The 16,238-nt window shown below is 37.9% G+C and overlaps 1 protein-coding gene across 2 annotated transcripts in view; it reads right to left on the bottom strand.

Moving 5' to 3' along the window:
• Positions 1-203: 203 nt before the first annotated feature.
• The window catches only part of SLC16A12 (solute carrier family 16 member 12), a 511,884-nt gene continuing 495,849 nt past the window's right edge, over positions 204-16,238 (bottom strand). For both annotated transcript variants that reach the window (XM_069239860.1, XM_069239861.1), the window contains exon 9: positions 204-10,860. In XM_069239860.1, the coding sequence (XP_069095961.1) occupies positions 10,655-10,860 (206 nt within the window). In that variant the 3' untranslated portion in view covers positions 204-10,654. The remainder of the gene's footprint in view (positions 10,861-16,238) is intronic.

A 16,238-nucleotide genomic window follows, 5' to 3' on the forward strand; every position in this document is an offset into this window, starting at 1 on the left:
GCAATAACCCAGGAGAGAAATGTTTATCTGTCTTCTATATTTCAATAAGCTTTTGTATGGTTGCTGCTTTTACTGATAAGGTAAAAGGTTGTTTTGCTAATGTCAACAAGATATAAAAACATAACAATACATGAAAACATTTCATCTTAGAAAACCTTAAAAGTGATGCAAAAAATAAAATGTGGCCATTTATTACACATTCCTTACTATAGATGAAGAATATTTTTATTACAAAATAAAATGAAATAACAATGTATAAAGTTGTTCTGTATACAAACGGTGATAATATTGTACAATTCCCAGAATGTAGGCAGTTTACTCAGTGGTTTTAAGTTTGCAACATTCTTTAGATGTTCTTACTCATAAATACATTTTATACTCAAACAATCTAATACCTATTACATCAGTCCCGTCTGTGGTCTCTGATGGTTTTGTGGTATGGTCATGATATTTGTGTGTATGGCAAAATGCTTCCTATGCATGTGGGGCTCCCACTGTCCTGTTGTTAAGGCTTTGTATTATTTGTGATGATTTTATCATTATGGCTCTTATATAGATGTTTAATTCCCGTAGAGGAATGCTTTCAAAATGAACAACTGAAAGTCCAAAGGATGACATTTATTGGGACATAAAATAAAACCGTTGCAAATTTTCACTTGAATCTGCATTTAATTCCAGTCTTTTATGTTCACTTTACAACAGATACTGCCCTTGTTCTTTGTAGACTGGTTTGTGCAATAGATCATTTCATGAAATTAAAGATGATTTTTAATATTATAACTGTAGTGTGAATTCCAGTTTTAAAGCAATAGCATCTGAAATGTACAAATATCAGGCAGTATCTGACAAATGCATTTGCGAAATTAAAAAACTCTATAGAGCTACTAAGGCATGGACACATGTAATTAATTACAACTGTATTAACAATGTATTTTCTTCACCAATAGCACCAGAGGCAGTTTATATACTCCATACATATTTACGTAGATAAGTCACATTAAAATCAAATGATATGACATAAATCACAAAACATTTGATCTCACTATGCAAAATATACATCAACCCACTTTTGCCTTATTGTACAAATTCTTTAAGAAATGGACATACTTAACAAAAAAGGTACAGAATCTATTAAATGTTGAAATAAATAAACATTTTCTCAAAGTTCTATGCTACACTGAAGTGTAACCCTAGCAGACTCCATCTGTAACACAGTGCACTGTAAAACGAAGCCCTTATTTGTTTTTTTCCTTTGTTTGCTTTTTCTGTGGTATAACATAAAATTGACATGCAGAAATACTCTGTATTGTATTTCAGCTAACTGTTTTTAGCTCACCTCTTACATCACTGAAGGGGGGGACAGAACCATATAAGATTCATATACAAAAACAACAGAAACAACAGTGAAAGACAATCATTAAATTAATTTTCATTTAGGGTCAACTTTTGTGTTATTAGCTAATATTTATTTGACAGTGCCGCTCACTATTTAATATGGTTTATACTTACATGTTGACATGTTAAATTATGTTAAATTAGACTACTCAAGGCTCAAAAATCTATTTTAACTTTTCATGCTTCTCTTAACTGAACATGGTCAAATATCGTAACATGACATGAAAAACGTAACACAAAAACAAGGCTCAGCATAATCTTTAAAAAGGATTGATTTAGAGACTGCAAAGTGAGGCAAAAACATGAATGTAACATGTACATTGCTACTTTCAGTTCAAATTCAAAACACTTTGTCAGCACTAAGAGAAATGTTAAAGATGATTTTTCGTGAATTCTTATATCATATCCTCCCAAATTGATAGAAATGGTGCAATACAAATATATGAGGGATAAAGAGGGACAACAATAAAAACATCAGGCAAAGAAAGAGAGGCACATAAAGATGATGGCTGACATTGAAATCGAGATCTATTGTGAGTCAGGTGGTAATTATAATTTGAAACATATGTTTACATTTTGTCTCTCATTTCAAGACAAATGAAAAAAGCAAACATGTTGATGTGTCGTTCATTGATAAACCTTTAATTTAAAGATTTCTGATTGTCTGAAACTGCAAGAGAGATTCAGAGTGGCACGTGTGATCACAGTGTTGCCACACCACACATTTGGCCATGTAAGCACTTCTTAACCCAATTACATAGGCTTTCAGCCATGGCAAAGATTACTTGTTTAAACATAATCTGCTATTCACACAGCATGGGCCAATAACATTGTAACACCATTCAACAATCAGGTTTCTCCCTCTTTCACTCGCCGCAGAGTTATTTGTGTCATTTGGCATACACCTGTCTCATAGACTAAAGAAGTGGAACCTTCTTCCACATACCCAGCATAAAAACTCTCTCTTCTTAATCAAAATATCCAGGGAAGGGAAGAAGAAGAACAGGTTCCATAGTGATTCCACAATTCACATACTACCAGCTAAGGAGCAACATAGACCTCAGTGGCAGCAGCAAAGAGCAAGTTAACAATGTGAACCTTCCACTCTCCTTCTCCAATTTATTCACTGCATTCATTTTATAATACAAAAATCCTGCTGGCGTGCTGTGCACCTCATATTCTCTGCACTACACTAAAAGAAAAAAATCCTTAGCTACATAGAATGAAATCCAAGAGAACAGATACCCGTGACAATCGAAGCACAGTAAAAATTCACACTCCCATAAGAAATAAAGTAGTCATCTAAGAGAAAAACACTAATTTCTGTAAACAGAAATTTAATGCATAGTAAATGGGGAGCTCCAATCACCCAACCTAGGTGTATTTGAAAATAAGTTAACGTTAGATTTGATTTGAAAACCGATCAAGATGTACAATAATGGAACCATAGATAGAAATAAAGTTATGCTAAAATGTGCTCTGTGTAGTATTTTGTGACTTAAGATTAAGACTGACTTTTGAACTTGCTGAAATCAAGTATACAATTCAACATATTGTATTAAGAGAGGTTCTGTTACTTGCAGACAACTATAAAGCCAGCAAAACATATCAAGGCAATGAAATAGCTTAAACAATTTACATCTGTTACTGCATAAAATGCCAACTATAAACACTAAACCAAAAGCAATCAACTATATGAAGCAAACAATATTTTAAGGTATATCAGGGTTAGATGACCTGGATGCACAACAGTAGTGCAGATGCGAAAGTCATAATATGCTGGGATATAAAAAGAAAGTCAGCATGTTGGACTGAAACAAAGTCTCATATACAAGCTGCCTCATTGAGGAGCAGCCTTTCTAGCAAAAAGAAGAAAGTTTGCTTTTTTTAAAAGAATCACTGTTCTTATGCTTACTCTACTATCAAGTCACATGAAGGAAATACTGAAATAAAGGAAGCATAGAATTTAAGCATTATGCAAACAGGGATAAAGGTTTTTATAATAGTTAAACTTTTTAGGACCAGCTAACAGATGGAACACAATCACAATTCAATGAAAAGTACATTGCACACAAGACCTATAACGTTTGAAAGAGTAGGGATTGAGACATCTGAAAGAAATGACTCCTTTAGCCACATACCCCTTAAGGAGTATCTTAACTTGACCAAAATATGGAATTAAGAAGAAACACTATTATATATTGAAAATATTGAACAAACATTCCTAAGAAAAATAATGATGACAACATATTTAATGCCCAGGAACAAACGATTGCAGAAACGAAGGCCCTGATGTATCAAATGACTAGGAGCAAAAAGTAGGTACAAACTCCACACAAACTTTGGCCCAGATTTATACTTTTTGATGCAAACCAGCGTAAGTGCAGGTTTGCGTCAAAAGGTATAGCGACGGCCAAGCCCATGCTAAGGCCCGGTTAGTGTCAAAATAAATGACGCTAACCGGGTAGAGGGGGCGTAGGGCAAACTGGAGGTTGTGCGGGAAAGAATGGCGCTAGTCAGGTTAGAGTAAAAAAAACGACTCTAATCTGACTAGCATCATTTATTTGATGCACAACCCCCATGGACATGACTCCTGCCTTAGTAAAGACAGGAGTCATGCCCCCCAGCCCAATGGCCATGCCCGGGGGGACTTATGTCTCCTGGGCATGACCAGTGGACACAGTGCCATGTATGGAGGCCCAAGTTAGGACCCACATGGCACTTTTTAAAAAAAAAAATCAACTTACCTGGACTTACCTGGGATGGGTCCCCCCCATCCTTAGGTGTCCTCCAGATGAGGGTGGGGGTGTCCCTGGGTGCAGGGAAGAGCACCTGAGTATTGTTTCCATTGTCTCTGACCATGGAAAATGGCACACAGGTCCACTAGCGCCTGCCCATACTTAGGCGTTAAATAATGCTGCTAAGCAGGCTTAGCGCCATTATTTAGGCCCTCCTCCTGTGCGGGATTTTTGCACAGGAGGATAAATAAGGCGCAAGGGCCTTAGAGCAATTTTTGGCCCGGGAACACCCACCTTGCATCTCATTGACGCAAATTAGTTTTCTGCTGGCAAAAAATGACGTTACCACCAATATTTTGACGCTAGACTAGTCTAGAGTCAAAATATAAATATGGAGTTAAGTTTGCACCGGATTTGTATTTTAAAAAATTACGCAAATCCAGTGCAAACAGAGTATAAATATGGGCCTTTATGCGACCAGTCCTAAATTTTATGATACAACCTTTGTACTAAAAGGTTGCATTACAAAACAACCTGCGTAAAAAATATAATTACCAGTGACCTTCTGAGATTGGCTACAAATAGAGGGATAGTGGCCTTCAACAGTGGACCACTTTCTGTGTGTAACATTCCTAAATAGGAAACATTTTTTAAAGTAGTACATGTTCCGTAAAGTGCAGATTGTTTCCCTGTTGAGAAAACATTTAGGGGAGCAGGCAGAGGTGCCCTGGACCGCAGCCTACTGCTCCCGAGGCTGCCTAAACAGTTCCCACCTTCTCTGATGTGTCAGTAACCAATGAATGGTTTGAGACCACGATTGCAGTCGCAAACTAGTAATCTATACAATACCGATCACATTTAGGAATGAACGCTCCTTTCATGGCCAGTCGTATTTGTGATTCTATATGAGTTTGAACATTCATTTCGCAGGTAGGAAATGGATTTCAGATTTGCAAACCTGGTTTTGTACATACAAGAAAACACAAGTTTTGGTGGCAATTCACTGGGTTTGGTATCACAAAACAGCTTTGTACATCTGGCTCCTAGATACTGAGCTATCAAACAATTTGATGTGAAATGCTTATAAATGCATGGTCAACACAGGAAAGAATCTTATGTAGCACTGACTACAAAAACATTGATATGCATCTTTTACTAACAATTTTATCACCTCTGCTACTTCCCCACATGCATGTCAAAATCAGAAAAGTCCAAACTGTATCAAAATGGACACATACTGGCAATATAATTGGTTGAACTATGTCCACGCCGTCTGCTTTAATACCAAACAAAAGGCAACCAGGAGAGCAGAACATACATTGAGGTTAAAATTCGATTTAGATACTATCAAAAACTCTAAGATCCAGATTCACGGAATCAGTGTCTGCATACATTTACTCTAGCAAACGTGCAGCTTACTGCAGGCAGCAATCGACCTTACAATATTCAAGTATTGCTAAACATAATTTGCAATGGTTATTAATTTTCAACTATGATTTCCATCTCCACACTTGTTTCAACTTTAGGATGGTTGAGTTGACAGAATTATTAATGTTGCAAGAAGGCAAAGAACAATAAAGAGGGATTAACAGAGCCAGAATAGCAACATTTAGAATTATTTTACAGTGTGGTGGAGAGGCCCATTGACAGAGTAGCACAACTGATGAATGCGCAATGAGCAAGGTTGGTGGTGTGTAAGTGGCAGAAGTGGAAAGAATGAGCAGGAAAAACGTGTGTATGTGTGCATGTTTGTGTGTGTGTGCGGGTGTATGTGTGTGAGTGACAGCGACAGAGAGTAAGAGAAAGAGGGAGAGTTGGTGTGTAAGTGGCAGAAGTAGAAAGAATGAGTAGGAAAAACGTGTGTGTATGTGTGCGTGTGTGAAGAGAGAGAGCGAGAGAAAGTAAGAGAGAGAGGTAGAGTGGGTGTTTGCAAATCATTCTTTAAACTCTTGTCTATATAAAAATGCTTGTTTTCTGCTTGTAACACACTTACTAAATGTGAATAGTTTTAAAAGAGGTTAGCCATGATTTGTGTCGGCTGTCCATTTCCTGACTGAACCCACTAAACCCACTATATAGATCCTTCTCTATTACCTCATATATGAAAGGTGCCCCTGTACAGTAATTCTGAGTAGCATGCTGAAAATGTCGGGGCAGTGCTCCATTTCAAATTGACTGTAGTGTATTGTCCATATTTTATTCCTTTGGCAAGCCAACAAAATGCACTTTTACCTGCGTCTAGAAACTTCTAAACTGCAATAATTAAATTGAACTGGATATAATATTATTTTGGTAGTGTGTTGAAAACGTTTTATTTTTTAAAATAATGATAGCTGTAACTACTAGTTTGTTTTTCAATTGCTTTCATAACCAATGATGATTTTTTTCATTTGTTTTTAGATTATAACCAATCTACATTGACTAAATACATCTGGGTTGTTCGGGTTAAAATACTTCTATTGAGCATGACCCAATATTTCATTTTAACTACTATTCCTATGAGAAAATCCGTGCTTCAAAGCAAGATGAAATTTGCAGGAACAAATTGCATCCTACATTTAAGGAAAGGCTGAATCATTTAAAATTCACATGTAAGAGATTTTTTTTTTGCATTAATATGTTGTAATTTATGGCTAGAAACAAAGGTGTTTTAGTTAGGGTGGGAATACGAAATGAATGGAACTTCCAGAAAGCTATTGCTTTGTGGATGTTCACAATTACTGCATGCCATTCCCATCATGGAAATGTAATTAATAGTCATATTACTTTTTATATCGTACCTCGTACTACACACTTCAGTCATTTCTAAGAGCTGCAGATAACAGTTGTTGATATTATCCATTTAGTACTTCAAATATCACAGGCCTCAGAAAGATCGAAGCAATGAGCCTTGCAAAGCTTCAAACTTGTTTCCTCCAGATCAATGCAAATGTCAGTGGTGAGCGTTTCTTGCCATCCGACAAAGGAATTTAAATGAAGGTGGGAGTAAGTCTGTATACAGGTGAACAGTAGAAAAGATCATCCTCATATTTCATGTCATATGAGTGAAAGACAGTAAAAGTGATTTATCCACAGTCCAAAAATGTTTTTTACTTTAGGCAAAATATTTCCTAAGTTACTGCTAGGTGTCATTTGGGATGAACGTCTGAAGAAAAGGAAATTGTTCTATTCGATCATGAAATCTACATGTATCATTCAAGGCAAAACATTTCTCTATCCAGAATGTTATTTAACTTCTCTAAAATCATATTTCAATAATTCAAACTTATGATATGCATTATCTGAAAGAACTTATTACAAGTTTAATAAAATCAAATGGTGCATTATTAGGTTCAAGCTCCCGTTGACATATGAATCTTTTTCATATGTAGATTTTTTTAAATCAATATGTATATTTTAGGATCATGATACGTTTTTTAAATATTAATTAGCCTTATGATGCTGTGGGATTTTCCAAACCCTTTTATATCAAATGAGCTTAAATAAAACATGAAACATGAAGAATAGTTATTTTTAGGTCTGACCTTGTAAAAAGAAACAATTTGAATTATGTTTAACAATTGTCTGGCCTTCACGTTCTTGTCAATAATTTGGATTTACAAGCCACCTTTATTTCACAAATTATCATCATAGTACATGGTAAAGATACATTAGACGACTTCTAGCTTGTGATATCCAATTGGTTTTCCCCAGAGAAAGCTAGCGAGGGAAGGTAGGGAATGATGAGGGAGTGTTATAATGAATTCATAACTACTGGTACATTTCAAAGAAGCACAGAAAATATCCACAGCATTTGTTGTCTGCTTAATATGGTCCCACATTCGGGGAATTGATTGGCATATGAGATGAAGGAAGTAGTAGTCACATTTTTTAAAGTAAATCTTATGTTTGAACGTGTTCTAAAATTTGAAACACGTGTTTCTCCATTTTGACTGAAGCCAACCACTTTCAAAGCCTGTTGCTCTGCAAGCTAGTGCAGAGAAAGAACATCTGACTTTCAAGGAAAGATGATCAGCATCTTAAAATTTGAAAAAATGTATTTCCCCATTTTGACATCACTGAAGCCAACCACTTTCAAAGCCTGTTGCTTTGAAAGCTAGTGCAGAGGCAGAACATCTGACTTTCTAGGAAAGCTGATCAGCATCCTAAAATTTGAAAAAATGTATTTCTCCACTTTGACCTTGTTGCCAGGAACTAGTTGTATTTGACAATGTAAGCATGGTTCAACTACATAACGGTTTCAAAAAGTAAACTTTTTCAAACCAAACAATTCTTTACTCACTTTGCTTAGGAAGCAAGTAAAGAAGAACGATGAGTGATTTTGGACAACAAAAATAGTTCTAAGTTATACCTCAAGAAAAATACAACATATTTTGCCACTCTGCATGCAAACAGAACTACAACTAACATGAACACTCAGAAAGTTGTCAAACGCTCAAAGACATTTATGTTTAGAATGATAAAACCCCTGATTTAGGGTTGAGAGATACAACAGTGTCCTTTGGGATGGTAGAGGACATTACTTCCACCGCTCTGACAGTACAATATCTGTAAAATTTAGCAATGACCATTGGCCCAGCGTGGTTCCTTTCAATGTACTAGGCATTTGTTTCACTATTGTTTTTCCTGTCCCTCACTGACATGATTTTTCCATGTTTTTTTCTGGAGGTAACGGACAGGAAAGAAAATACATTACACATCCACCCTAAATATGGTGGGCTGTGTAATGTCCTTCCTCTAATAGACTATACTCAATTGAGTCCTTGGAAGAAGTATTCAGTTGACAGAGCTAATAGGGATTTTGTCAACTGAATACTCAACGTCTCCATTTCTCTAACAGAGACAGGCAGACAGGGGGTTGGCAAACAGGGTACTTTCACTGTGTTTTCAGTGGAGTACCCATTGCCAGCAACACTCAAAGCCAGGCCTTAAATTGTCTATTGCTTCACATTAAATCCAAAGTAAAGGAAAAAGCACATAACCTAATATTCAGAATTGAACTACATTTTAAATTAGCAACGTTGAATTGTCCTATTTTGGAGTATATAACTTAAAAAAAAAGAAGATAACATGTTTAAAATTCTGTGACAATCTAATTGAATTCAGAATTTCATCTGGATCAATTCTTTATAACAGAAGGTGTCACACGTATTTGCCAATACTTACCACATGAAAAAGTAAGACAATGACACTCATTTTAAACAAACCCAAAGCATATAAGTTCACATATGACAGATAATGATCAATGGCATATCCATTTCTCACGCTTAGGTGATGTGGTATTGTTGCATAATTTGAACAATAACCCAACATCCTTTATCATTCTTAATATATACATTTGTGGAGGTACAGGGGATACATCTAGATTATTTGGTTTAGTACCAATTGCCACTTTGTGATATTTTAAAATAACAATCATTAAATTACAAAGAAAGCCTTTTTAAGCAGTTTCATTGACAGGACAGTTTGTTATAAAATGCTGATTTCTCACAATGCCATCTACTGGAGGGCTAAATAATGGGTAAATAAACTGACTTGCCACCAGCACATGTTTGCTTGCTTAGCTGAGGCCAATGTTCAGAATCACTGTATGTTCTCAGTCACAGTAAGGTATGTATTGGATTCTGAATGGGAAACTACACTATTTATACCGTAATAATTATATGGAAACGTGATACAGCAGTGTGCAAACCAACTTGTATATTTGAATTTAGAATTAACATGTATTTGCTCTGTTTTACATGGTATGGCACAAAAGCATATGCATTGTTTTTGACCTGGTTCAAAACGTCATAGAATATCCCACAGGCCATGTCTCATCCTTTCACATTTGTGCGTTTCTAAATACTCATTCATAAAACACACAAATACGATAAGAGTGCCATAGTCTTTTTGTATTTGTCATGTATTTGTCATGTTCACGTTTTGGCAATTTCTTTTCATAAAACAATATATCACTCAGGCACTTTCTTGCGATAAATTTTGAGAACAAGTTAGAAAAATTGCTTTTTTGCAATAGCCCCATCAGTAGCATTGCATATTGGTTAGTATATTGCAAATATAGCCAGAGTCCATTACGAAAGGCATGTGGCACTTTTTTAAGTGACGAATTAGAAAAGTTAAAAATTAAAGAATTACAAAATATTTCACAAGTGGTAATTCACAATGAGAACATTTCAAAATACAGAATTGAATGGCAGTATTGCAATACTTTTTGAGTACAAATCCCACAGTGTAATATTGCACTTTATGTGCAATGATCCTCAGGCTTGACTAGGTCCGCTGAGTAAGATGCGCGCAGTTGAACATACCATGGTTCTTGACTGGAAAAGGCTTGTCACCCACGTTACTGAATTGAACAATCTGTAGGTGGTATATGCTAGCTGGTGAAGATATAAACTAACTGTCCCATTAAGGCAAGCAAGCAGGCTCTCATCCTATACCTCAAAATGACTGTCCATAAGTTTGTAGGTATCTGGTAAAATATGAAGCCACAAAAGTGGAATGCACATTTGTGAATGCTAGGCTCTTGTTCCAGCAAGTGTCAGGTCTCCGTTAGTCCAAGATTTTTGCTTTGGATCACTATCTGCAGCATTTGAGTTAAGGTGTGCTCTCTTTATTTTTTTCACCAATCTGGCAAAACATAGCAGCATTGAACAAAGTATCATTGAAAATCCACTGAGAAGAAATACCCCTGTATAGCTTTCAGTTGTGTCCAGCAGCCACCCTGTGGGAAAACAAATGTTCACGTTAGTAATTAATATTCACTATGAGTGTTCACTTTATTGAAAAGAGACACACGTTATATACGGGATTAAAGTACTCCCTGTCGTACATTATAAGCATATTGCAACACACCGAGGAGCTCCATTACCATAATAAGATCATGGAACTCAGAGGGCGTCAGCAATAGCTTCATCAAATACTGCAGAGGGTACTTTGTTCTTATAATACTCAATCACAAAATCACCCATCCCAAAATACACCTCAATCCTTGTGGTGCTGCTTTTGTGAAAGCAATATGATGTTGGCAGACCTAAAGAATAAAAATAGTGTAGAATTAAACACACTAAAATGTAGTTAGATATTTAGGCAAAAAGATATGAGAATAAGTGTGACACAAGTGCTGCCTATGGCAGCAGGTATAATAACGTCAGACCTCAACTGTAATACGTTTTTAACTTTGGGGAACTACATCATTTCTTTATGACGGGCACCTAGAGATGTGTCAAGTCGCATAAAAAATAAATAAATTAGAGATTGGCTTTTATGCAAGGATTTCAGGACCCCATGTATTATTTGTGTAATAACAGTGATATGCTCAGTAGCACTCTTGGTTCATGACAGCAACAATGACAACTCGCTATGTAAATGGCATAATGAATGATCTATTTATTACACAGGAAATGTATATTTTTGAGCTAATGCTAGTCTCGCACATTTAGAGACAAACAGGGTGATCATCTGACTGCAGATCACTACAGACACTATCTCCATTACTAAACATTTTGCCTGCAAATCACTGATTCCAGGTGTGTTCGTTTATTTAGTTCAAGGCAAACACAAGTCTAAAATACCCCGAATGCAATAGGCAACGTCCAGGACTGAAAACAGCATCTGAAATAAACTGGAGGATGGAGGGCACAGTAGTGATGCATGAGTCTTGATAGCCAGTACTATAGCATTGATTGTACCTGGGGCTGTAAAATCAATACGGCGCACTTTCCAGGCAAAAGTATTGAGTAAGTGCTGATTGCGTCCTGTTTTCAATTAAATCGGCGTAATCCTTGCTGTAAACATAATTTTGAACTCTATCTAAATTTTTCTGCATCTTTTTAACAGAAAGTTTTCTGTAGGGGCTTTACCGTAATGTGTCTGCGGAGAAGGGCCTGTTAGAGCCCGTCCATCCTCGCTAATGACTTTTGGTGGTTAGTGGTCTAGTAGTTGAGGCCTGCGGGTCACGAAAGCCTTGGCTCTCCGGTCCCGGCAGGGATATCTTGGAGTCAGATGTGGCCGCGCTTTGCAAAAGTACTGAGTAAGTGCTGATTGCGTCCAGTTTTTAATTTGGCGTAGTCCTAGCTGAAAACATAATTTTTAAATCTATCTAATTTTTTACGAGTCTTTTTAACAGGAAGTGTGGTGTACGCGAAGCACCTTTTTATAAAAGGGCTTTTTTTCTGTAGGGGCTTTACCCTAACATGTCTGCGAATAAGGGCCTGTTAGAGCCCGTCCGTCCTCGCTAACGACTTTTGGTGGTTAGTGGTCTAGTAGTTGAGGCCTGCGGGTCACGTGAGCCTCGACTCTTGGGACCTGGCAGGGATATCTTGGAGTCAGATGCAGACGTGCCGCTGGTGCACCAAAGGCCCGCCAAAGGCAAGCCCGTCTGTGCCCATCCGTGCCCAAACAGGACTGAGGGCCGGGGGCTATGCCTCTAATTTGGGCACTGATCGAAGATGCTACTCTGCACTAACTCTTCACTCCCTAATCGGCAGTACATGCACCCATAAAATGGATTTAGAAAATCTGAGAGATTGGAACTGTATGCAGTGTAACTGGACACCTCAGATAACGGATGAGATGAAGGCATGTGATAAGCCTTTGCTCCCTGGAGGTAAAAAGCAATTTAAGGATTCTAGATTAACTAAAGATATGCTTACCTATGCTTTAAGAAATGCTCGCTCCTTAGTGAAGCATAAAACGGAAATAGAAGACTTAATTAGGCAACATAAACTTGATTGACTTTTTATTAGAGAAACCTGGGCAAAGACCAACTCCAACCCAGATTCTATAGAAGCTACTCCATTGGGATATGCTTACTATAGATTGGATAGATCTAGTGGGAGAGGGGGAGGTTTAGCTGTCATCTGTAAAGTGCACTTTACATGCCTATGGGATGGGATGGCCACTCTCTCCGAGGCATGTGACACAACGTATTTTAAAATATATCAAAATAGTTCTATACTATTAGAAGGACTGCTTGTTTATCGACCTCCTGGCCCTTACACTAATTTCTTGCAACAGTGGCGAACCTTATTAGAACCTTTAACTTTGTCTCCGAAAGCTATTATTTTAGGAGATTTTAATCTTCACTTTGATGACATTCAGAATTTGCATATTAAGGAATTTTTACAATTTATGACAGCACTAGACTGGGAATTAAAAGTTAATACTGCCACTCATGTAGCAGGCCATTTGTTAGATGGGATATTCACTCGAGCGGAGGACCAGTTACTACTAACAAACTCTCCTCGCAGCTGGACAGATCACCATTTACTATTTTTTAGGCTGACCAAGACATGCCCACTTAAGTCACATGAATCTAAAGGTAAACTGGTCAGACATTGGAATCGCATCCAGAAGGAAGATCTTGGACCAGCGTTGGAGGCTGGTTAGGTGATTACTCAAAATCAGCCCCTGTCAGCTACAGATAGCTTCAATCAGGAAATCACTATGGCTATTAATCAGTTAGCTCCACCCAAATCTATCAGTTCTCACGAACTAAAAAAAGATAAGCATCCTTGGTTTACTAAGGATCTTAAGAGTTTTCAAAGGAAATACCGAAAACAAGAACGTCGGTGGAAGTTAGATCCTAATCCAATGGAAAAAGGACAATTGAGAGAGGCCCTTAAAAATTATAAAGAAGCAATTTTTAAAGCTAAATCTGGTTACTTCACTGAAAAGTTTAAGGAAGCATCTAATACCCCCAAAGAACTTTTTAAAGTTGTACGTTCTCTGACAACCCCTATACCCTCTTTGGAACTGGAGAACTCTCAAGAGTTCTGCAATAAAGTGGCTTGTTTCTTCAAAAATAAAGTTTTACAAATCCACTCAACCTTCAAGCACTCGGATGAGATGGATGGGGAATTGGATACTGTCAACAGAATTACGGATACTGACTATTCTCCACTAACAAATTTCCAACCTCCATCTTCTGAAAAAATAAAAAAATTAATGTTAGGAATAAAATCAGGCTCCCCTAGAGATCCTTGTCCTCCTTATGTTTTTCATCAGGTTGCGGATTCCGTTTCAATGGCATTAACCCTGGTTTTTCGTGAAGTTCTGTCCACAGGAGTCTATCCCCCTTGTGGAAGGATGCAGGTGTGATCCCCTTGAAAAAGAAACCTTAGGGAGCAAAACATGATACGAATAACCTACAGCCCATTTATTTACTTCCTTTTCAGGCAAAGATCTTTGAAAAACATATTAACCTGGAACTTGCCAATTTTCTGAATGCCGCAGGAGGATTAGACCTCTCACAACACGGCTTCAGACAAGCTCATAGTACAGAATCAGCATTGATTACCACTTCAGATATGATTCGTAGGTTGGTGGATGAAGGACAGGGAGCTATATTAGTTCTCTTAGACCTATCTGCAGCTTTTGATACTATCTCACCTCAGATTATGTTATCCCGCTTTTATCAAGCAGGAATTAGAGGAAATGCGTTGAAGATTTTAGAATCATTTTTAAGAGATAGATCAATTACAGTGAGCTGCAGAGACTTAAAGTCTTTACCTTATTCCCTTCCATGTGGAGCCCCTCAGGGCTCTTCTTTGAGCCCTACATTATTCAATCTGTATGTGGCTCCTTTAGCAAGACTTATTCGTACATTTGTGTTTTTGCCTACCTCTTACGTAGATGATACGCAGCTTATTATTCCTGTGTCCAAAAACTGGGAAGAAGTGGCAGAGCGTTTTAGCAACTGTATGCGAGAAATCAATAAGTGGATGGGCCTAAATTGGCTTAAAATCAATGGGGACAAAACAAAGATTCTGTGTTTTGGCACCAGCAAAGAATTATGGAACTGTCATTGGCGGCCATCAGAATGTGGAGCCACACAGGCCCCTGTTGTGGCCACTCATAATCTGGGCATTATTTTTGATAACTGTCTCACTTTTAAGCCACAGGTTAACCAGGTTGTTAAAACATGTTTTCTGACCTTGAGAATGTTGAAAAAGAGCCTCCCTTATTTAACAAGGGAATGGAGAGTTACAGTCATTCTGGCACTAGTGATGTCCAAATTAGATTATTGCAATGCTTTATTGCTCAGTCTTGATAATGCTTCGCTTATGAAGCTTCAGCTGATTCAAAATACAGCGGCCTGATTTATTTTAAACCTACCCTGCTCAGCATCCACTAGGGATAGCTTGAGACAGCTGCATTGCCTCCCAGTAGCAAAGCGTATTAGATTCAAACCTTATGCTTCACCTATAAGGCTGTCTATGGCAGAGGATCTGAATATTTAACCCTTAGACTATTTTGGTATAGACCTAGTTGTCAACTCAGAGTCATGGGAGCCTTTAGGATTCACGTTCCTCGAACAAACAGGGTTAGGTGGGGTGATAAGGCATTTACGGAGGCGGTAGCCAAATGCTGGAACTCACTTCCGACAACCTTAAGGCAAGAACAAAACTTCCTGAGTTTTAGAAAGTCTATTAAAACTTGTCTTTTTCCACGCTAATTCAGCCCTCGTTTTCTTATCTTTGTGATCTGACACTTACCTCTCTCCTTTTCAGCGCTTCGATGCTTCTTGCCGGAACGCGCTTTATAAATACCAAATACATACATACATACATTTCCCTGTTTGTGCCATGGTACACTCTTCAAAAGGTGCACTGGGGGCAAACAGGGACAGGGCAGCCGCAAGGGGCAGTGCATTATAGTGAAATACACAGCAACGTTTTAAAAACTGCACCATGTTTCAGAGTGCATGCAGCATCCCGTCTGCACTTTCAAGAGGTGCGAGAGATCCCCTTGCAGAAAGATGCAGTGAGTGACTGCAGCAGCCAGAAGAGTGACGTCTGGAGGGTCCTTGGGACCCCCTTTCTCCTCTCCAGGCGGCTGTCTTTAGGGGATGCGCTGAAAACGTGCCACCTTTTTGTGGTGCACTTTCGGTGTGCCTCCTAAAGGCATGTTTGCCTTTGCTCCCACATCCATAATACAGCATGGGCGCAGAGGCAAAGGGATTTGAGGGAATGAGGGAATGGCCTCTTATAATAGCACTGGTGCAACATGTGCACCATAGGTACAAGTTGCTTACCTTCGGTAACAATATATCTGGCAGAGACATATTCTAGTTGCAGATTCCTTACTTTAAAATGTTCC

Source organism: Pleurodeles waltl, chromosome 6 (assembly GCF_031143425.1).
Source record: "Pleurodeles waltl isolate 20211129_DDA chromosome 6, aPleWal1.hap1.20221129, whole genome shotgun sequence".
Classification (NCBI taxonomy): Eukaryota; Metazoa; Chordata; class Amphibia; order Caudata; family Salamandridae; genus Pleurodeles; species Pleurodeles waltl.